A 24,143-nucleotide genomic window follows, 5' to 3' on the forward strand; every position below is an offset into this window, starting at 1 on the left:
TAACCTAATCTCTTCCACGTGATCTCAGTAAGTGGCAGGGTTCATGATAAAGAATACACTCTCTTAAATACCTTAGATCCAAGCTGTTAAGGGCTTTATAAGTAACTAGTAACTTTAAGCCCGTTAAATTAACGGGCGCTAGTAGACCTTTGGGGCCAGCTAACTCTGCTTCCTCTAGCCGAGGCCGCGGCTCCGCCACCACCTTGGCCGCACCGCATCCTCCTCCACCCGGCTGGGCCCACCTCCTCCTCTGGTCAAGAGTGGGGGCCCTTTTCTGAGAGTACTGCCCCACTCTCCCTCCCTCCCTTCTGCCCCACACTCTTGCCTCTCTTCCCCTCCCTCCTGCCCCACACTCTTGCCTCTCTTCCCCTCCCTCCCGCCCCACTTTCTTGCCCACCCTCCCCTCCCTGTCAGCCTCCTGCCCCACTCCCGCCTGCCCTCCCCCTGCCCCACGCCATTCCCCCTGCCCCCCCGCCCCACTCCCTCCCCCCGCCCCACTCCTCTTTAGCCTGTTATATTAATGGGCTCGTTCTTTGGGGCTGGCTATTCCCTTCTCTCTCCTGCCCCACTCTTCCTCCCACCCCACTCTCTTGCCCTCCCTCCCCTCTCTCTCACACTCCCCTCCCTGTCAGCCTCCTGCCCCAGTCCCTCCTGCCCTCCCCACTCCCTCTTGCCCTTCCCCCTCCCCCACTCCCTCTTGCCCCGGGCTCGCTCTTTGAGGCTGGATGTTCCCTTCTCTCTCTTACCCCACTCTCCCTCCCTCCCTTCTGCCCCACACTCTTGCCTCTCTTCGCCTCCCTCCCACCCCACACTCTTGCCCTCCCTCCCCCTTTCTACCCCTCTCTCTCACCCTGCCCTCCCTCTCAGCCTCCTGCCCCAGTCCCTCCTGCCCTCCCCCCGCCCCACTCCCTCTTGCCCTTCCCTTCCCCCTGCCCCACAGTCCTCCGCAGCCCCGCCAGGCAGCTCCGTGCTGCGCTCCCAAGCTGGAGGGGCTGCGCACTTCTCCCGAGTCATCGAGTGAGTTGGCAGCTGTGGAGACCTCTGCGCAGGGGGACGGCCAGTAGCCCACCCAGTCTGGCTCCCCGGTCGCAGCTCTGGGGTGTGCCTCGGAAGGGACCCGGACCCACCGCTCCCCAGTTTTCCCGGGGAGAGGCCGCCAAGCAGCGAGGCGGGCGTTTCGCGGAGGGAAGGGGCTGTGTCCGCAGCAGCAGCGGAGGCAGAGCGAGGCGGCTCCGCTTCGTCCTGCTGCTGCGCTTCTGTCTGAGGCCGGAGGAGAGCCCAGCTGCAGGGAGGGAGAGAGGGAGGGAGACACTGCTGGGCTCCGTTCAGGCGAGCCAGCGAGGAACATACTGGGCAAACAGCCGACTGGCCAAGGGCCCCGCTTGCTGCCGCCAAGCGGGCTGGCTGGCTCGACGCTCCAGGGGGCCATCCTCGCCCGGCGGGCAAGCTGCTTCTCTGCCTGGCTGGCTGGCTCCAGTCTCCGTCCGGGCACTTTTCCGCCGGGCTGGGCCCTTCGCCGCCGGCCCCCGCGGCCCGGCCGGGCCCAGCCCTTCGCTGCCGGCCTCTGCGGCCGGGCTGGGCCGGGCCCTTCACCACTGTTGTCTGGGCTGCAGCGCCGCCCAACCAACATGGCGGCCGGCGTCTGCGTCAGAGTCTCTCTTGGGTGTTTTGCGCACACGCACCACGCATGCCCAGAACACCCGTCAGAGACACGGACGCAGACACCAACCATCAGAGACACGGACACAGACACCAACCATTTTATTATATAGGATAACCAGCGCCTTGTATTTTACTAAGAAACATGTTGTCATCCAGTGCAGTTCTTCTAAAATCGCTGTTATATGGTTTCCTTGGGAGTCCACAGAGACCAGTCTGGCTGCTGTCATTCTGCACCATTTGCGGTTTCCAAACTGCACAGGAGAAGAGCTGGTCTTGCGGCAACAAGCATGAATTGACCCCTATGCTAAGCAGGGTCCACCCTGGTTTGCATTTGAGTGGGAGATGTGTGAGCACTAAGATATTCCACTCAGGCGATGGGGCCACTCTGGGAAGAGCAGAAGGTTTCAAGTTCCCTCCCTGGCATCTCCAAGATAGTGCTGAGAGGGAGGATCCTGCCTGCAACCTTGGAGAAGCCGCTGCCAGTCTGTGTAGACAATGCTGAGCTAGATGGACCAATGGTCTGACTCAGTATAAGGCACCTTCCTGTGTTCCAGCCCCATGTACAGCACATTACAGAAGTCTAACCTGGATCTTGCAATGCAGAGGACAATTCCGTTTGGTATAAAGTTGGGGAGGGAAGATTAAAAACAAGAAAGCATGGTGTACACCTATCTGAATTGTAACCACACCATGGTTTCCCACAGTGCAATGTTCACGCAGCCTCCTTCAAGTCACTCTCTTGATGGAGATGTAGCCATTGTCATGGTATGGCTAGTGCACATCCTTGGATTCCTGCTTCGATCTGTCATTTGTGGTTACTTCTCTGTGTGTGTGTGTGTGTGTGTGTGTAGAAGACACACTTATGCTGGTACGCAAGGGTGGTAGGGGAATTACATAGACCTTAATGAAGAAGTGCTTGATACAGCTAATGCTTTGTGAAATGTGCATACACACAGCCTTGAAAGAGAACAGGCTTTTATGCTGCTACTGACCAGCATATGTGACTCCTCCTGTATCTGTCTAACCTGGTAGAGGTGGCCGTCGTTATCCATGGTCTCGTGTATTTGTAGTTAAGTCTAAGAGACTCAGTTTCTTTATTCGTGGTTTTAAAAATAGGCAAAATTTGCCTATCCATTTACTTCCGTGGACTTTCAATGTCATTTCCGTCCACCACTTTGTTGCACAGAGCCATTTTATTCATTCACTTATTTATCATAAGAACAGCTCTGCTGGATCAGGCCCATGGCCCATCTAGTCCAGCATAATGTTTCACATGTTTCTCTCCCCAAATGTACGTTGAACTTGATCACACTATGGTCACTGTTCCCTAAGGGGTTGATGACACTGACATCACGCACCAGCTCCTGGGTGTCACTCAGGATTAAGTCCAAGGTTGCCTTCTCTCTGGTTGGTTCTAAGACCAACTGTTCTAGGGCACAGTCATTTAGCGTATCTAGAAATCTGACCTCTTTGTCATGACTTGACTGTGAATTTACCCAGTCTATGTGTCATTGTGTATTGAAGTCACCCATTATTATTGCCCTGCCTCTCCTTGACTCCTCCCTGATTTCCTCCTGCAACTCCCAGTCACTGTCGGCATTATGATCTGGAGGGCGATAGCACATCCCCAGTAGCATGTTCCCTTTCCGGCCTTATATAGTCACCCACAGGGTTTCTGTGGAGGACTCCGATCCCCTAGGTTTTCTAGCTTGTTAGATTCTATCCCTTCCTTAACATTCAGTGCTACTCCACCTCCAAGGCGTCCTTCCCTGTCCTTTCTGTAGAGTTTACATCCAGGGATAAGTGTCCCACTGGTTCTCACTGTTCCATCATGTTTCTGTTGTGCCCACTATATCTATTTCTGCGTTAGCAACCAAGCACTCCAGCTCACGCATCTTGGCTTGGAAGCTTCTGGCATTGGCATATAAGCACCTGTACACTGAATCTCTTACCTGGTGTATGCTATCTTTCTTTTGGCTCTTTTATCTCTTTGACCAGCTGTTTTTATACTGCCTCATATAGACCTCTATAGGCAGTGTACAAAGTTAAAACATAATGAATATAAAAAAGTAAAAACGTCAAAAGATAACATTTTTTAAAAAATAAAATAAAATAAAATACTTGTGGCTCTTTTTTCAACCCCCGCCCCCGAGAATTTTTGGTGAAATTCATAAACATCTGGAGGATTTGTGAGCTTGGGGCCTTGCTGGAGAGCTTGAGGACTAGAGAGCAAGGCACTATGCTTTATTCCCCCTTTTTTGGCCCTTTTTTTTAGCTTAAGGAACCTAACCCCTGGATTCCCATGGGGATAAGGTTCAATTATTTCTGTATTCGTGTTTTCTGTATTCACACTGATAGGCAAAAACAGCACCCAATAACCAGAACCACCCGTACAGGGTGTGAAGAAGTGCCCCGCCCCCTCTCTCGTATTTGCTTTTTAAGGCTTGCATTCAAGGATTTATGTCAGTTATTGTTCCATTTAGTTACTTGTTTTTGTTAGTTTTGTTAGTTATTGTTAGTTATTGTTCCATTTCATTATTAGTTATTGTTACTGTTATTGTTCCATTTCTATACTACTATGATACAATCTATTTCTTCAATGTAATCTTCTATATGTTCAGATTATTTAGTTGTGACACAGTTAATTCTATCATTTTTATCACTAAATATTTTTGACTCTCTTTTCTGCTTTCATTTGATCTCAAGTCCAGTGGTTTTCAAGTGATGTCACTTGGTGAAACAAATAACATGGTTAGCAGATATTAGAACTGTTTTCTTTTTAAGATGACTATCATCAACTATGTGGCTGTTGGCAACAGTGGCTTCAACAAAATGTGGTGTAAAATCCAGTAAATCTGTTCATTTCTTTATCCATTTCAAACTTGAAAACTTATGCTTTTTCTCTGACTTCTAAGATGCAGCCATTCCTAGGTAAGCTAGTTGCTGTATACAAAAACTCTTCAGCAATGAAAAGTTCACAGATATTTTAGGAGTTTGCGCTGTTTAAGACTGGAAATTCTGCTTGCTTGTTGCAGTTCAGCATTGCTCTTCAGTAAGGAGCTCCTTGCCACTTCTGGTCACATAGGGTTGGTTGTGACATCAGAGCTAAGTGTGCAGTTAACCAACCAGATTTGGCTTTGAGAAAATATCTGTATCTAAGATATGCTTTATTTGGAGGAATATGATTCAGGGTAGCTATCTACATTTGTAATAGTTGTTAATTTTTTTATAGATAGTGAAATAGAAGAGGAATCTGAAGAAGACGAAGACTATATTCCTTCAGAAGACTGGAAAAAGGTAGATATTGAGGCCTTCTGATAAAGCTGTGAGTTCTTATTTGTATATTATAGAACTGGCTTTGTGTACATTAGTCTAAACAAGGAAATATTTTCCCAAGGAAATTAATCCAAACAAGGAAAGCGTTCCTGGGTATTACAAGGCCGCTCAAAGTTCCATCTTGCTAGCTGAGACTTGAACCAATGGAGCTAAAATTAATCAGTGGCTATTGGGCATATGAAATATTTAGCTGGCATACAATTGTACTCTGAAATGCATTGTTGTTGTTCATCTCTTCAATTATTTGCCAATACTAATTTTGAAACTGCTCTTTTTCCTTCAAATCTGAAGGCCACATGTTGAAAACTTTATAACTGACTGTAAGGAAGAAACTGCTGCTGCTGATAGCCACCACCATTTCAACCTGGAACTAGTTCCGCCCAGAACATTTATCTCATTTAAAATGAGAAGCTTAACTGCTTCCACGCTGCCCACCCCTTTTTTGGCCATCAAACTGCATCATTCACATTATGTAAGCCTACATCATTATTTATGGCAGGGGTAGGCAACCTTTGGCCAGCTGTTTCTGAACTACAACTCCCATCATCCTTAGCCATAATAAATTTTGGCTGGAGATGATGGGAGTTGTAGTTCAACAGCCAAAGTGCCACAGGTTGCCTACCCTCGGTTTATGGTATACACTGTGTGTAGAAATAATGCCTTGCCTTATTCTACCAATTTTACCACGAATTATCTTTTCAAAGGCTTTTCTCCCACTGTTATTGGTAAGCTTGATAAGTAATCTATGATTACAAAGGGATGTTAAACTTGATTTGTCTGTTTCCCCCTCAAAATAGGAAATCATGGTGGGTTCCATGTTTCAAGCTGAAATTCCGGTTGGTGTATCTAAATATAAAGAGAATGAGAGAGGTAAAACTTTTAAATGTTTATGTTGTTGTTGAGATGATTTGATTAAATTTTTAAATCTGGAAGTTATTTAGGGAGGAGTTAACCACTAAAGTTCAGTTCTCAGAACCACATTTAATGTGAAGTTTAGCAGTTCTCAGAATGTAGCAATGTGACTTACCACATGAATTAGATGGGTAAAAGTCACCATCTGGTGACTTTACCATATCAAAGTGGTCATGGGAATCAGGTCTGTTAAAAATGTACTAGATAATTCTTACTTTGGTTCGTGGAAAATTTCTGTGCAGAAAATATTAACTTCGTTTATATTGTCATGCAATGAGCAAAAACATGTTTTCTTGCTAAGAGCTTTCCATCGGTACAGAGTGATAGAACATAGTTGCCCGTTGGCAGGAGCAAGAATTTCTACTATGTTCCCAACATATAAATATGCTCTAAGTTTCCTAACATGCTACCAACTGTTGCTGAACCAGTGCCATGTTCTTCAGCTCTTTTCCGACCACCTCAGTCTTCAGGCTGTTGCTCCTTGTCGGTAAAGTTCTTTACTGTGAGTTCATCTGTTTTTTGGGTGTGTGTGTGTTTTTTTTAAAGACTGTTAACTTTGGACTATTGACTCAGGAACAGCTTCTGGACTTCGTTGGCGTTACTTCGACCTTGGAACAGACTTTGACCATGTTTTTGGATATGGCTGAGGAGAAATGGAGTTTTAAGAGGTGTGAGGGCTTTAGTGCCAAGCTCCCCTCGAAATACCTTCATGATCTGTGTCTGATCTGCTTATGGGAGGAACACAACGTTTCCTCTGGTAAGATATGCTTATCGTTTTCTAAGAAGATGTGCAAGAATTGGGCTCTGTGGCTTCATGCCACCATTTATGACGAAGAGATAAGCCCTTTGACACTGGATGAACCGTGACTGTGACATTGACTTTTAAAGACACTGCACCAACAACTAAGCCTACTTCCTTTAAGCTATTGCAACCTTTGACATTGATGTTGACATTAACCGCTTTCAAAAGCCCGAAAGTTCCTTTGAGGTTGAATCTAGCTTCAACACCGGGGCATTCGAAGTGTAGAGAAAAGCAGTCAAGATCAGATAATCATTCATCATTCTACAATCAAAGAAGGACAAGATTGTGGACTTGACAGTCAGTTGACCGTTGTATTCCTGCACCATGTGCCCTGACTGCTGCCCATCTGGCAGGCCCTTCTCCATGGCATTCATGTGTCTTCTCACATTTGTCGGCTGCTGGTGCAACTCTTGCTTCTGTGGCTATGGGGACCAGATCTCTTGGCTTCCCTTACAGTTTTCAGGAGGACCGACCCTGGAGATCCTCACACTCTCTAAGTCATATTTCTACTAGTGTCTGCTGTGACTCCAGTTTGGACTGTGCAAGCTCTGGCTGGTGGTTCGGAGTTCTGCTGTACAAAGTGTTTCTGTACAGGCAATAGTCTATAGTCTATAGACTATTGTCTATATTAGTCTATAATAGTTTATAGACTATTGCCTGGCCCCCTGAAAAAAGGAACTTAGTAGATACAGCTGCACAGACTATGTTTAAAGGCGTGGGTATCGGAACACAAACTCTGCCTATTCCCACACCACAAGACTACCATTGAGATCCTTCACCATCTCACTCGCTGTCTGACCATCACGGTTATCCGATTTTGAATCGGTTCCTGATTATTCTGATACCCTTGCTGATCCTCCAACCGACGTACCTCCAGCCACGCATGTCTTGCCTAATGAGGAAATGAAAGTGTATCACCATTACGTTAGATAGATGGCTGCAGCTCTCAGTCAACCTTAAGTCGGAGCTTGCCACAATAGATGATCCTGTTTATAACTTTATGATTAAATCTCAAACATCTCAGCCAGTGGCTTTTTCAGTTCTCCCAGTTATTTCCAGAGCTGCTAAATGTGCATGGGAGGTGATCAATACCTCAAACCCCACTTCTAAGCACTTGGAGAGCTTATTAGTCTATAATAGTTTAAATCAGTTCAAATTCAAGAGGAGGACAATGAGTACCTTCTGAAGCATCCTGCCCCCAATTCCCTGGTTATAAACCGTGCCTTCTCTTCTAAGACAGGTCGCCACCATACTACACCTGAAGATAAAGAAAGGAGGAAATTGGATGTTTTGGGGAGAAAGATCTACTCCACCTCATGCCTATCCATTAAAATAGTGAATTTTTCAGCTTGCACAGCAAAATATAACCATGGCACAGGGGAGGATCTACAAAATGATTTGGACATCCTGGGAGAATTTTAAAAATTCCAGCAGACACTGAATAAATTGGCGGCGCTTACTCACCAACACTTAAGTACTGCCAAACACCTGGCTGAGTCAGAATCACGCTTCCTGACTTCTGTGGTTTCCCTGAGGAGGCACACCTGGCTCCACCCCACTAATCTACAGGGCAATATGAAAGAAAAAAATGAGGGCTCACTGTTGGATGGTAAGGACCTCTTCAGCAAGGACACCAACTCCACTATGGAGAGAATGGAAAAAAATCTAAGCTTACTGTGAAAACTTTCATCACCTCTGCATCAGCCTCTTCCTATGGGCCCAAGTATTGTTCTTTTTCAAGGCAGAAGCCTGCATTCAGGCAACAGGAACGTCGTGATTTTAGAAACAGTACCATCCTTACCATAAGCACACTTATCAGGGCAAAAGTCTCAGCGTACGAAATGGGTAGAACCTCAGAAACATCTCTGAGGTTCAAGCCCACCCACCTACTGTCCCCACTACACTCCTCTCCCTTTCTGCCACCGGGGGTGTTAACATCTTGGCATGTGAAGGACACCAGACTTGCGGATCCTATACTTTTACCAGCATCCAACATCAAGCTGGCACTCCATCCCCCTGCTTGGCACCACATAACATCAGACTGCTGGGTCCTAGAGATCATAAATTTGGTATACGCCATAGAGTTCAGGACAACCCCAAGGTTTTCAGGGATGTGTTTCACTCAACCCTCCCAGGCGTTATTGGAAGAAGTGAAAGAGCTGTTATCAAAAGGGACTATCACCCCAATGCAGTGGGTACAGCAGGAGGGTTTTACTCATGCTATTTTCTGGTCCCGAAGAGAGATGGCAGGATTCGGCCCATCATGGGTCTATGTCACCTGAACAAATTTGTCCATGTGAGAAAGTTCTGCATGATAGTGTTACAAGAGATCTTGCTTCTTCTATATCAGGATAATTACTGGTGACACTGGATCTCAAAGATGCATATTTCTACATTGGCATCAGAACACAACACAGGAAGTATGTGAGATTCGCCGTAGGAAATAAAGTGTACCAATACACAGTCTTACCTTTTGGGCTTTCCACTGCTCCCCGGGTATTTTACCAAATGTATGTCTGCAGTGGTGGCTTACCTAAGGACTCGGGTTATATCGGTCTACCTGTATTTGGATGACTGGCTCTTGACCTCCAAAGACAGAGAAGAGTTACGCTCTCAGTTTTTGTCTCTCCTCCAAGACTTGGGAATCCAAGTCAATTAGAAGAAGTCCCACTTGTAGCCAGTTCATATCATCAACTACATTGGAGCAGTTTTAGACACAGAAATCAGAAAGGTGTACTTAACTTGAGCACTTCAAGTGCATCAGGCATCCTGCAAGACAGTGGTAAGATATGCCCAGTTAAAGATGTGCAAGTTACAACTTTGGTTTCTGTTGTTCATTTGCCCAAATATAGACAGCCAATGCCTGTGTCTACAGATCCCAGGTCAGATTCTACGCTCACTTTCCTGAACAACACGAAAACAACAGGAATCTATTGGAAGGGGTTCCCTTTCAAATGCTGGCTCCTTCTGCCTGGTTAACATTTCTCTTCTGGGCTGGAGGGCACACTGCAGGGATCATCAGATTCAGGGCAAGTGGACCCCTCAACAAGTGCAGTTTCATATCATTTTTCTGGAACTTGCTGGCTGTCTTCAAAGCAATGAAAGCCTTCCCGCCACTTCTACAGGGAAAGTAATACAAGTGCAGTTAGACAATACCACTGCACTAGCCTACATCATCTGTCAGGGAGGGACAGTGTCCTGGACTTTTTGTGTACTCAGGCTACAACTATGGCATTGGTACATCAGGTCTACCCCATAGCCATCCACATAAAGGGCCTGGACAATGTCCTAAGTCGAGTTTTCCCACATCAGCAACAGCACGAGTGGGAACTCAAGGTAGATTATATTACACCACTCTTCACGAGTTGGATAAACCCTACTATAGATCTGTTTGCCATCTCAGAGATCACAAGTGAATTCATTTTTGGTCCATGGTGGGTCACGATCTGCGATCACTGGGGGATGCCTTCCATTTGGACTGGCAGCAGGCGATCCCGTATTAGGGATTTGCCTGGTCCGGAGCAGTCTGGACCGGCACCAAAGGGGGGCCTTTCTTTAAGGGCGGGGAGGGCTTACTTACTCCTCCCGCCTCTTTGCCCCCGCCAGCGTCCATATTTTACCGAGTAATTGGGGCGCTGGAAACCAGCCGCCCCCGCCGCGCCCCCCCCCCGCAAGCAGATTAGGGCCAAAGCTACTACTGCCTCCGTCGCCCGCCCGCCCACCCTCCCAGCAGCCCGCCCTCCCTCCCTCCCAGCTGCCCGCCCGAGTCCTCACCAGATGTTGTTTTTTAAAAAAGAGAGGAACTCGTGAACAGAGCTCCTCTCTCTGCAAAGTCCTGGACGCCACTGAGGCTTTGCGCGCCGCAAAGGATGCCTGGGAGTTCCGCCGGAGGCCCGGTCTACCCGCCGGGACGAGGCCGGGTAGACCGGGCCTCCGATCGCCAGAGGCCCGGTCTACCCGGCCTCATCCTGGCGGGTAGACCGGGCCTCCGGCGGAACTCCCAGGCGTCCTTTGCGGCGCGCGCACAAAGCCTCAGTGGCGTCCGGGACTTTGCAGAGAGAGGAGCTCTGTTCGCGAGTTCCTCTCTTTTAAAAAAAACAACATCTGGTGAGGACTCGGGCGGCCGGCTGGGAGGGCGGGCGGGCGACGGTGGCAGCAGTAGCTTTGGCCCTAATCTGCTCGTGGGGGGGGGGGGGGCGGCAGGGGCGGCTGGTTTCCAGCGCCCCAATTACTCAGTAAAATACGGGCGCTGGAGGGGGCAAAGAGACAGGAGGGGTAAGTAAGCCCTCCCCGCCCTTAAAGAAAGACACCCCCCCACCCGGACCCGGACCAGCCAGGTCCGGACAGTTCGGAGGCCTTTAGAATGGCCTCCGGACCGGTTCGGACACACCCCTATCCCGTATATGCTTCCTCCACGGCCATTGATCAGCCGAGTGACTGCTTCTGACTGCTCTGATGTCATGTATCCTAATAACCCCATGGTGGCCAAGGCCACCATGGTTTCCACAGGTACTCAAACTGTTAAGTAACGAATACCAAAGACTGCCGCAAGAGATAGATCTCCTGGCACTAGACAACGTCAAAGCTGCTCCCCATCCTTTTTGCTGCATTAGCTAGCAGGGATATGGGATAAGTGGGGGCAGTTGCGGGCCTGGTCTGAGAGATGAGCATGCGGGCTGACATTTTAGTCCCTCAGCACATGACACCAGTGGACCAATCAAGTGCAAGGAGTGGCTGCGTTAAACAGTTGGCTCCTTCTGCTCTGCCTTTCAGTTGCTGTATGGGCAGGCACCCTCCTGCCTGCCCTTGGACACAGTGAGGGATATTCTGGTTGCCGTTGGGGCCAAGTAGGAATTTTTTGGGTCTCGACTGATTGGCTAGTATTGGGGCCTTTTTTTGGCCTACTTCTCACTGATTTCATTAAGACAGTTCCTGGGGTTAATTGGTCACTTTGCGGGTGAGTGCAGGTCAGGGTAGGTTAATTTACATTTGTGTTGGGCTGGAGGGCCGTTATGGTGAGTTGGAATATGGTGGTAGGCTTGGTGATCTCGTGACACTCAAGCTGAATCCTCTCTCACTCAGAAGCATGCCAGTGAATGCCACTCAGTGCCTCACGGCCTGGGTTGAGGTGGGCTGGCATGCATGAGCCACGGTGGTGTAGTGGTTAGAGTGCTGGACTAGGACCGGAGAGACCCAAGTTCAAATCCCCATTCAGCCATGATACTAGCTGGGTGACTCTGGGCAAGTCACTTCTCTCTCAGCCTAACCTACTTCACAGGGTTGTTGTGAGGAGAAACTCAAGTATGTAGTACACCACTCTGGGCTCCTTGGAGGAAGAGCGGGATATATATATATATATATATATATATATATATATATATATATATATATAAATAAATAAATCTCCTCGACAGGAGTAACCTAATGGTAGAGAAGAAGTTTGGAGTGGGTACTGAGCCAAGTCAAAGCCCGGTCTGCCCTCCTGTGGGCATACCTCCTATGAGATTGACCCACATGGGGATACCCTCACTTTAGTTAAGATTCCACGTTGAAGGTTTTGTAAATATTCAATGAAGTAGCCCTAGTTTTTTCCAGCTATGCGTGTCCTGTCGTTATTTGGGCCTGGGTTTGCAACATTCTGCATCCAGACATTCTCACTCTCCATCTAACAGCTGCATTGGCTTTTGAGTAAGATCCAACTTAAAGGAAGCCTTCCACCAGATCAAATTACCTTGGCAAGTGGCTCCGTTTCAAATCTTAAGCAAGAATGCATGTTTTTCTGCCTAAACAGGCTAAAGTCAAGGATGTACTCTACTTGACTGATCTAAAATCTAATGTATCTTTGAAGGTGCATCTAGCATTACTCTCTTCAAAACATCTAGGCAATGATAGGAAGACTTTCTTTTCACACCCAAATAGTAAGGCTTTCCTGAACGGCCTCATGAATTTATATCTGCCCGTCTACTTTCCTGTAGAACTATGGAGTATATCCTTGGTCCTTTCAGCTCTGAGCGAGGCCCCATTTGAACCAATGAGTTCTACAACCATCAAACTAGTAACTTAGAAAACTGCCTTCCTGCTTGCCATAACTATGGCTAAACACGTTAGTGATTGATTCAAGTGCTAATGCGTATGGACTTTTTACCCAGGGTGGTATCAGACTTCCACCTTAACCCTACATTCTTCAGTCTACACCTTTAGAACATGAAATGCACTCCTTTGCACATCTAAGGGCACTTCTGTATTACCTGGACCTCACTAAAGGCTTCAGATCCACCAAGCGTTTGTTTGTAGCTTACAAGGGCTCTGCGAGAGGCTCCTGCATTTCCAGACAAAGAATGTTTAGATGGCTAGTTGAACTCATTGTGCTGACCTATAAGTCACAGAGTGTGCCACTGCCTGAAGCAGTCAAGCCCCACCCTACGCATGCCTATGCTTTATCATAAGCTGCACACTTATCAGGGGTAACCTTCACGGACATGTGTAAAGCAGCAGCCGCTTGGTATGCTGAGTTACCTTTTGTCAAGCATTACGCCATAGATGTGCGCTCTGCTGCCAAGGCGAGCTTCAGGAGAAGCGTTTTGAAGTGGGTTTTACAATAGCTACTACTGCACCCTCCTCCGTGGGGAGCTAGCTAAACACCCATTCTTATGGATCTCAGTCCAGATAAACAGGTTGCTCACCTTTAACTTTTGATCTGGTAGAGATCGGTCGACATCCATAAGACTCTCCTGAACCACCCTTCTGTAGTAGTGCTATGCTATGTGTGTACTGAGTGCATGCTATTCTCCTTTGAAGATGAACTCACCTGATTCTTGATGATTGTCGTTCATGGCAGTCGTCCAAGAAATGAAGAGCATGGCACCCAGCCCACCTTAAATAGGAGGCAGGGATCGGTCGCCTCAACAAGCTGCAGCATTCTACCGTGAGGGTCCTGCGCAGGTGCAGTGCCCACTCTTATGAATGTTAGTGGATCACTACCAGATCAGATATTGCAGGTGTGCAACTTGTTTTTGTTTTTATCATCATTTATTGCTATCCTGTAACATATTATATAAAACCACATTTTCTGTATAAAAATGTTGCCACAGTTGATAGCATAGCTTGATCAAGGAAATCGGTTGAGGATTATTAACCTGAATTTACTTGGAAATAAGGTCCTGTGAAAGAAACTAGGTTAAAGGTAAATGAGGCTGGAAAAATGCCTTAGGAAGGATTGAATAACTTCCTGGTTTGGTTCAGTTCACCTGTTCTAAGGAATTGTTTTAAAAAGATATAACTTTGTGGCTTTGGGTTAGGGTTAAGAGGAAAGGGATTAGTTAACCTCTAAGTTAAATATTGTCAAAGCAATGTGTAATGTCTTGACTTTTCTGATTTAGTATATGAAAATGATGACCAACTACTGTGGAATCCAGATTACTTGACTGAAGATAAAGTGATTGAATTCCTTAATGAAGCCTCCAGAAGAACAGGTGATGAGAGAGGGATAGATGCAATTCCTGAAGGATCTCATATTAAGGACAATGAGCAGGTATGGGTGAAATTCTTCATGACCATAACATGTGTTGTGATCTGTTTTGTTCTATGCCATTTTACATTACTTAAGCTTGGCTGATCTGGGCTACCTGGTTTAATCCAGCTGATTTAATCCAGCTTCCTGTTTTGCACAGTGACCCACCAGATGCCTCAGATAAGCCTAGAAGTCAGAAGTGAGAGCATGCCCTCTCTCCTCTGTTGCTCCCCTGTAACTGATATTTAGAGGCATCTTGCCTCTGAGCCTGGAGGTGGCCTATAGTCAGACTAATAGCCATTGATAGACCTGTCCTCCATGAATTTGTCTACAGCCCCTTTAAAGCCATCCGAGTTAGTGGCCATCACCACATTCTGGGACAGAGAATTCCATAAATAATGTATGGAGCAATATGGGTGCAGGCTTCAGAATTCTACATTCGTTGGAACAAGTTAAGCTTTTGTTCACTACAACAGGCTGTATCTCTGCCTTGGTATTGGTTTTAAAAGGGAAGGGTCCCATATTGCTGGGACCCTAGCCAAAGCCAGCACTGGTTTTCCAGTGGCTGTTGCTGGTGTCTACTTTAAACTAACTTATTTTTTAAAATATAAAAATCACTTTGATGACTTTTGTTGTTGTTGAAAAGTGGCATATAAACAACTAAGCAAAGAAACACTCTTTAAAGTGGTGCCTCTCTTTTTTAGCAAGTGGAAAGTAATTGTCTTTATTCAGCCCAGTATAGCATCCCTCCTAGCAGCTGTTGCTGGTATTTCCTTGTATTTCTTTTTAAACTGTTCCCTGTCCCAAAGGGACTCACACTTTTGTTTTTCTTTTCTTATCTAAACTACTTTGAGAATTTTTGTTGAAATGTTTTGTGTGAATATTCTAAATGATTTTTCTTGAACAGTTCAGAAGATGATAATCTGGATTTCTTCCCCAGGCTTTGTATGAATTAGTGAAATGCAATTTTGATGCAGAAGAGGCACTAAGAAGATTAAGGTTTAATGTAAAAGCAGCTCGAGGTAGGTTTAGCTTATTATCATTAACATTCACATTGAAATGACTATTCTTAGTTGAAGCAGTTTCCAGCCTTTTTTGTTACGTTGAGGCCCTTTAGTACTTGACCCTTCAATCTTGTGGCTGTCATCCAAACTAATACTAATACTGTGCTGGCGCTATTGGGGAGTGATAACTTGATGCTTTGGGGGTCACAGTAGACTTCGGAGAGAAGAGGAGATTGATGAAAATCGCCACTCCCCCATAGTACCAGTGCAGCGTTAATCTGGATATCAGCCAGTGACTTTAATAGCCAGTTTTGAGAGGTCTTGAATAATGTTGGTTTAAGATTTGAGTCCCATCCTTTTAGTGTACCTTCTACCTCTAAGGTATGCTTTCAGTTAGGGCTATTTTTTCATAGTTCCCATTTGTAGTAGAGATGAGCAGGAGACCATTAAGACACATTTCAAAAATGTCTTGATTGTCTTCGGACCTCAGTGGATCACTTGCATAGTCAGACAGTTGAATGCATCTTAACAGGTAAGTATGCTCTGAATTCAGTTTAGATGGGGTGGGGGGGAAGTAGTAGTGGTAATTACTAGTAGATTGACAGCATAGGCATTTCATGCTGCTAATAAATGGAGTTCAGACAATCTGGCAGATAGCTAAAAGCCCTGTCGCATACTGACATGGTCATGAAGTTTTAAAACACAGGGTGAGTGGGGTCTACTCTTTTGTCATTTTTTTTAAAAAAGTGAATTGAGAGGGGGCAGAACATATTCCCCTCCCTTGCTGCACCACATCTTCATGAGGTTCTCACTCAACTCTGATTCTGGAAGTAAGCCAGGCAGAGACAAATCTGCTTAAAGAAATGGATATGTGTTCATACTGTAGCTGTTCATTAAAATATTTGTTTTATGTATTTTTAAAAAAAAAAACTCAGAAGAGCTATCTGTTTGGACAGAAGAAGAATGTAGAAATTTTGAACAAGGCTTGAAAGCTTATGGAAAGGACTTTCACTTGATCCAAGCAAACAAGGTTTGTGAACTAACAGCCAAAGGCATACACAAAAACCAACCCCAAAATCCACTGGCTTTATGGCTGGTGGCTGGCACTGTGGGTTGCATCAAACTCCTCCTATTTTTGGCACCTAAGTATGACTAAACATTTGCACCCCTGATTAAAACCATTTTCCCTACTTTTAAAAACAAGTGAATAGAGATGTTCTGGTTTTTCTTCTTTATTCCTAAGGCCTGCTGCTCTCAACAATGAACTGGAACTTTCATGACACATTATACTAAGAGTTGCACAAAGGGAATGCTTCTTTGCATGGATGGGAGGGCGATCCCTTCCCCTTTTCCCTCTGCAAGCTGCCTGTGGTTTATAAAAATATCTCTCTGACAGTCCCTCCAACCCTCAGGGATTTATTTTAGGGAGGCATAGGTAACTTGCGGAAGGAAAGGCAAATGAGGCTACCAAAAATCCCACTCCTGTGCATGCACAGAATCATTCCCCTTTGTGCAACTCTTATTCAGTACATTGGCCATAGCCTTCATACCAATAAATATGAAGGATAAATAAAGCTTGGCATGTATTGCACTGGTTTGGAAATAAATGTGCAGATGCTGAAGTGTCAAGAACATACTTCAGTGGATTGGATTGTGCGGAGCCTATTTTCCTTATGCCTTCATTTGGATGGTAGAGAGATGAATCTACCCTTGAACTAACTAGATTCCAAAACTTTTAGTGGCATTCCTTCTGACTTGCAAGTACCTTTGGCATTGATTTATGTTTTATTTCCCCCCTAAAGCTCCTATTGTAGGGAAATGTGGCTCCTCTGTATTTGATTATTTTGCTTTTGTAGCAAATTGCCATTAGACTAAGGCAGTCCTTGATAAATACCAGTTGCAAGGTAACCATGGTGCCTAGCTATAGAATTGTAGTGCCTAATCCCCTGCCTCCTCCAAACTGCATCTTCTAATCATTGGCATTAACACTGAGTTCTTGCAAGCACTGAATTCCCCCAAGTTGCTAGAATGCAGATGCAGGATTTCCAGCATGCTGGCATCCAGAGCAGGAGATCTATAGCTGATTGGAGGGCTGGGATTTGGAACAATTAAACCAGAAAAACCACACACAACTAGACAAAAACATAGGGAATAATAAGTGGGTTTAAAGGTCGATATGATAAAAAAATCCCAAATCGAACTAATTGTTCTCTTAAATATTTTTACCTTTTTTTTAAAAAAAGGCAGAAAAGCAGTTGCACTGTTCAGCAAAGATTCATTTTGCTACTAATGAGATGTTTAAAGATTGGTTGCTCACAGTGAGGTTTTTTGTTAAATGTGAAGGATACACTTCTCCCCACTTGGAAAACTGCAACCAATTATAGCTTCCCACTGTGTGCATGCTGTGAAATAAACATATATGCATTCTTCACACATGGTAGTATATACATACTGAAGATACACTGTAATGTTTTGTATTAAAGAGTGTAAAGGATTTGAGCTTACCAAAATATTACATTTTAATAAATTGCAGTCCATTTTCAATATGTATACACTACCATGTGTGAAGAATTCATGGGGGAGGAGAGGCATGCATTCCAAGCACTTAACAAAAAGTAAAAATTTAAAAAGCTCACCCTTGTAGAGTGTAGGGAATTGCTAGGGGTGAATGATGAGTCTGCCCAATCCCCAATGAGCAGAGGGCAATATGGCTCCTAGAGCCAAAGAAAATTTTATCAAAGCCTGGGCTAAGGGGTGTCACTGTTTTGTTCACACAGGTCTTAATAGTACACAGGGTTATGAGTTGTTTACTTCTTATAATGTATTTGTTCCTCCAAGGAGTTAGAGCAGCTTACTGTTATGATCTTCAGGGGAGGTTCATCTGAGGGTGCCACCAGCTCATCTGGTGGTGACTCAAAGGCATGCCTTCTCTGTAGTTGTCACAGGACTGTGGAATGCACTTCCTTCTGAGATTAGGGCTGCTCCATCCCTGTTGGCTTTTAGGAAACCACTTAAGACATCTCTCTTCAGCCAAGCTTTTTAGTTAGTTGGTATGTTTGTGAATATTTTAATCTGGTTTTATGTTTTAACTGTTAAATTCTTGGTTGGTTTATATTCTTGGTTGTTTTTCTGCTGTAAACAGTCTAGAGACTTCAGTACTGGGTGGTATACAAATTTAGTAAGTAAATACATAAATAATACAGTCTCTCATCCAAGCACTGCTATATCTCATAAGTTTTTATAGGAAGCAGAATACATATTGCTTTTACTCATTTTTCTTAGGTACGAACAAGATCCGTGGGGGAATGTGTAGCATTCTATTACATGTGGAAGAAATCTGAACGATATGACTTCTTTGCTCAGCAGACGAGATTTGGTAAAAAGAAGTACAATCTGCACCCTGGTGTAACGTAAGCGTGGTGGTGTTTACATGCCATTTTTAATTTTTGCTGTCCATTGAAATCAGTTGAAAACTGGATGTTTTTTGGTAGATCAGAAAAGGAAAAAACATATTTGCATTCTTCAGTATGATACTCTTATGCTATAAGAAACTTGTAGTGCCTTTCCAGATCTGCGAGTGCATTCAGTCCTTAACTTTACCCATTTAACACAGTGCAGTGATGCTGTGGTACCTAGAAATGTCATGACCCTCTTTAAACAGTTTGGCATTATGGAGTAGGAGGTACTTTTTTAGGAGATTCATTGACATGTAGAAGAATAAGAAGGTAAGAAGAACATAAGAAGCTGCCTTATACCAAGTCAGACCATTGGACCATCTAGCTTGCTTTTGTTGATAATGATTGGCAGCGGCTTGCCAAGGTTCAGGTCTGAGTCTTTCCCAGCCTACCTAGAGATGCCAGGGAATGAGTCTGGGGCCTTCTACATGCAATTCAGCCCTAGCTGATTCTGTTGTATAAGATTTGATGGTATTTGGTGTCATCATTTATAAATATATTAATACCATATTTACCTGAATTGAAGACAAGGTTGAATTTAAGACAACTCCCTTAAAGTAGAGGTATATACCTGGATTTACTCAAAAGAAACAGGACTTTGAATTTGACAACCTCCTGATCCTAATTTTTAAAAACCTAGTCTTGGATTCAGGTAAATACAGTATATTGTTTCTATAGTTGTACTGTGGTGATTTCTGTCTATAAATGGCTATTCTTCCAATATTCAAAATGAATTTATATATAGGCTGTGCTCTAGAGACTTTAAACTCACTTTCTACTTCTTTTTTCATGTTAGAATTATGTGCTGAAGTGCTTGGATTTTTAAAAAAAAATGAAGATCCCAGGCAGCTTATCGTTATACTCCACATCTTAAATAAATTAGTTGTAGAACGTTTGGGGTCTCTGAATTTCAGGCTTGATGTTTAGAGGGGGGGGTTGCATATGGTTTAAATGGGTGAACTAGTTAACTTATGAGTACTGTACTATCCATTCTGAGAGCAAATTTGTATGTGTGTTAAGGGATTACATGGATCGACTCTTAGATGAAAGTGAAAGTGCTGCATCCAGCCGGGCTCCTTCCCCTCCTCCCACAACTTCTAACAGCAGCACCAGCCATTCAGAGAGAGAGGACAGCGCAACCAGCAACAGTAATCAAAATGGTATCTACAATTTCCATATCCCTTGCATGCCTGAATTCTTAGTGCCAATTTTGTAACTTTATCTCATGGGGTATCTCTTTTGTGTTGAAAGCAAAGATGTAGTGATAGATAGCACTGAAAACCCTTTTAGACCCAAATTTGTGCTAACAGTTTTGGCAACAAATTTTTAATTATTTTGCAACCAGTGTTGCAAAAAATGCTTCAACCTACGTTTGATCCCCTTGCACTAATGTGTGGTCTGATGCTGCAAGTTAATTTGATAAATCTTTATACACTAAATTATCTAAGTGATTGATGCAATTACATAGAGTATGTAATGGTAGCGTTTACTTCATTGTGTCTATAAATGACTCTAAGTCCTAGAGACTTGTTGAAGAAAAAAAAAGGGCAATCCTTATTCTTCTGTTTCCCTCATGTAGGTGTATCCAGTAATGGGCCAGGTGAATTATCAAGCAAAGAAGAAGTAAAAATTGAAGGATTGCACATAAATGGACCAACAGCTGGCAAAAAAATGCCTCTTGTGGATTTTGATACAAATGGCTATGAAACTGAAAACCTTTCCAATCATTCTAAACATGCTCATTCAAATGTAAGGAATGAAAATGATTTTGAAGAGAAAAATGAGAGAGCTGCAAAGAGGAGAAGAGTCAGTAGTAATGGAAGGGAGAGTCCAAGTTCCTCAGATATTTTTCAAGAAGCAACGGCCCATGGAAAGTTTGAAGAACAGGAGACCATGGATGACTGAATGTTTGTTTGGTTTTATTCTTTCAAGTAATTTTAGGGTGACTGAAATTTTCAGGGTTGATAGGTTACCTTACAGATTCAAATCTCGTAATATATCTATTTATATTTTGGAATACATTTTGGTTGCTTCCTAATCCTGATCGACTGAAGTTATACTCTTCTACCTTGAAATACAGATGTAGTGGATGGGATAATGTTCTATTGAACACAGCTGCTTCCTGCACACAGTCTGTCAAGGGAATATTTGTGATGGAATCAGCTCTCTGCAAACATTTTCACAGCATTAAACTATTGTCCAAAACCTGTTCTTGAAAGTAGTCAGTTTTAAATTCTGTAAGGCCAGATAGTCAACTGTAATGTAATTCATAATGCTAAAGTGATCGCTGCTGAGATTTGTCTTCAGCTAACAGGAAGAGAAGCAATATCACATGGTTAAGGAATGCCTGTAAATCCTGAAAGTTGTATGTAAAAGACTTATTTTTATATATAAAAATATATAGAAATATTTAAAAATAAACCAAGTCAGGTTTGTATATGTAAAATTTTTGACATCAGTGATGTCTTTCCATATTCTTATCTGGATACAAGAAATACATTATGTATTTTTCCAGATTCTTTGTAGCCTTTGAAAGATTTTTACAATACTTAAGACATGATTGAGCTGTCATTTCTTTTAAAAAGTGTGTAATTTTCATAACTTGTACAGTATGGTAAACTTTTACGAGAGAGTTGATCTTCTGAGGAGTCTTTGTCAGCTTCTTTTTATTTTGCTAAAGCTTTTTTTATTAAAGAAAGAAAAAGTAGTAGTCATGTTCCAGAAAGTAGTAAAAACAAATGAAATATTTAAAATTCACCCAATGATGAATATTGAAATTCTCAAATTTCTGTCTTGGGACAAATAGTGACTTAGAATTTGGCGTTTAGCACGATGCTTTGGTTGCACAAGTGTTCTTGCTTTTATATTTGTGTTTCAGATTTATTTTTATGGTATGACAGAACCTTAAAATCAGCTAAATGCTTTAATGTTGCTAAATCTTGTTAGCCAAGGTCAGTCATTACATTGTTAGTTAATTTTAAAATTTCAGTGAGCACAGTACAGTTAGGAAACGGATCAAATGATTCTGGCTGTCTTGATGAGAAACAAATGCACAGTTCATATTTGGAGTCTGTGTGTGCATCCAAGGAATCCATGCTGCTTGCTGCTTCTCAGGAAGCAGAGGAGTCTTTGTGAAGAGTTAATACTCAATATATGTATGAATATGCACATGTATATGAGGTACCATAAGGGCTGGTAACCCTTTTTTAAAAAAAGAGAGAGAGAATCCTTGACAGTGTGGTGGGAATATCCCCAGTAGCCATTGTTCCCAGCCACAAAAGGATTTGGATTATGGCCATGATGGAGGTTTACACTGTCAGTCCCTTGATGCCATATAAAGTTACTTGTAGGAAGCATTATTCTGTGTGTATTAAATCGGGCTATCTGTACAGTAGTCTTAACCATCTACCTGTCTTGAGGCTTGCTTTAAAAGTTACGACCACACTGTTAAGTTGGTTTGATTGTTATGATGACTTGGCTAAATGTGCAGTCTTTCAACATTGGGAAACATCCTGACTAAGTTACTCATGACTAACTTTAGACTTGAAATTAATGGAGCTTAAGTTAGTTTCATTAATGTCAATGATATTTTGTCATGACTCACTAATGTAGATGCTGTTGGTGTCTTTCATTATGAACCCCAAATAGCCTTTTTAGTCGTCGTCCCCGCCCGCCCCAGGCATAAATTCATTGTAGACATCACTGAGGTTTATTTAATGATCATAATTAGCCCTCTGCTTTCTCCTGAAATGTTTTGGGTGAATTTTGTAACTTAACATTACAGGGCTAATATTTATTCTGTCTACAGCCTAATAGCAGTGTATCTCAGTAAGTGTAATTTGCAGATTTACAGATAAAATCCTTAATCTTGTAAACAGCACTGCTTTATGGAGGTGCCATGGCTGACAAATCCCAGTCTTGTTAATATGGGAATCCAAAGTTTTCATAGCCTCGTATCAAAGATTATCTATAGAAAGTATTTCAGAGCAAGGCAGTGCAATGCTTTTAGAAATCTTTGCAACTTTGTCTGAAGACCTATTTTTCTGTTCTTTATCTATATATTTTGGAAGTTGGAAATGCTTGCAAAGCAGTTAATAGGAAAGTTTATAAGTATATTGTTCTCAGGCTTGTAAGTAAAATATAGCACTGTGTACATTTTCAGAAATTTTACTTTCGTCTTTTATTCTTACCTTTAATGGTATGCCTAAGAAAAGTCTTAACATTCCGTAATCAATATGTAATGCTCAGCTGTTCTTTAAGTATTTAATTGTAATGTGCATTTTGTTTATGCAGGTGTTTATACAATATTTTATTCATGTTCTATAAAATGCAGCCACTATAACTTGATAAGACATTGCACTAGTAGTACTATTTAAAATTCTAGTAATATAGTAACCTGTTCAAGAAGCTTTCAATGCAATTTGGAAAAGATGCAAACTTCCACTTGCTTCCAAATTGAATTGAAAAGTCAGTGGAGCTTATGTATAGTACTTGTAATGTATATTTTTAAGCACTATTGTGTCCTGATCTATGAAGTGCATTGTGTGCAGTCTGAATCAAACCTTCAATTCAACAGGTCTGACTGTTGGGTTTTATAAAAGGGTTTAAAGTGATATTTTGAAAGAAATCTAAAATTTTGCTAATTAGTTTTTATAAATTTTTCACATAGTACTTTTGCACTGTTGGTAATCCCTGTGTCCTTTCCCTAGCTCCCTGTCTGCAATTCTGGAAAAGCTTATTAAAGTATTTTTTTAAACATACTGTTATATCAATACAATCGTTGAGTATTTTAAGAGTGGAACTTCAGTTTCTTTTGAGAATCTTATTTTGCTAATGTTTATGGTACTCTTTTTAGAAATTGGTTGTGGAGTATTTGGATAGTATTCAGTAGTAAAGGCCCCTTAACCTTGTGTGTGGAACATAATGGCCTGTTATACTTGGTTCCAAAACTGAATTTGGGTTGGTCAGAAAGACTCTTTAAGAATAATCAGATGTTCGTAATGAATGATTTACAGAAAATACAAGTTTATTAAAAGACACACATCATAATATTAACAAGCTCCACCTACAGAAAAGCTAATTACTTGGTTCTGTAGCCTTTTGTATGGTCAAGAGTTCTCTCTTATACAGAGGACCCAGTTTGTGCTGTGTATAGTACTGCCTACACAGATGGTACATCTAGAACTACATGTGCAGGTACTCAAGCAGTAGTGAGTCCTAGATGCAGGATTACATGTCATCAGAGATGTGGGATGGCAATTTGCAGAAAATTCTGACTTTATTTTACAGTAAACAAATTACATTTCTAAAGTGTCTGATTGGCTACTTGAAAAAACTTTGATATACAGTGAGGGGGAATTAATATGGTGGAATCCCCCATCTCCCCCCCCCCAGTATAAATGTCAAATAATGTGCCAAATCACTACAATCTATTTAGGGCATCAGGAAAAGATGTGCAGTGA

At 43.1% G+C, this 24,143-nt stretch overlaps 1 protein-coding gene across 3 annotated transcripts in view; it reads left to right on the forward strand.

Moving 5' to 3' along the window:
* MIER1 (MIER1 transcriptional regulator) overlaps window positions 1-23,441 on the forward strand; it is a 66,352-nt gene extending 42,911 nt beyond the window's left edge. For all 3 annotated transcript variants that reach the window (XM_053246563.1, XM_053246565.1, XM_053246564.1), the window contains exons 6-13: window positions 4,895-4,959; window positions 5,796-5,868; window positions 14,092-14,243; window positions 15,163-15,244; window positions 16,162-16,256; window positions 18,509-18,636; window positions 19,702-19,841; window positions 20,261-23,441. In XM_053246563.1, the coding sequence (XP_053102538.1) occupies window positions 4,895-4,959; window positions 5,796-5,868; window positions 14,092-14,243; window positions 15,163-15,244; window positions 16,162-16,256; window positions 18,509-18,636; window positions 19,702-19,841; window positions 20,261-20,586 (1,061 nt within the window). In that variant the 3' untranslated portion in view covers window positions 20,587-23,441. The remainder of the gene's footprint in view (window positions 1-4,894; window positions 4,960-5,795; window positions 5,869-14,091; window positions 14,244-15,162; window positions 15,245-16,161; window positions 16,257-18,508; window positions 18,637-19,701; window positions 19,842-20,260) is intronic.
* Window positions 23,442-24,143: the final 702 nt, after the last annotated feature.

This window comes from Hemicordylus capensis, chromosome 4, assembly GCF_027244095.1.
Source record: "Hemicordylus capensis ecotype Gifberg chromosome 4, rHemCap1.1.pri, whole genome shotgun sequence".
NCBI classification, from domain to species: domain Eukaryota; kingdom Metazoa; phylum Chordata; class Lepidosauria; order Squamata; family Cordylidae; genus Hemicordylus; species Hemicordylus capensis.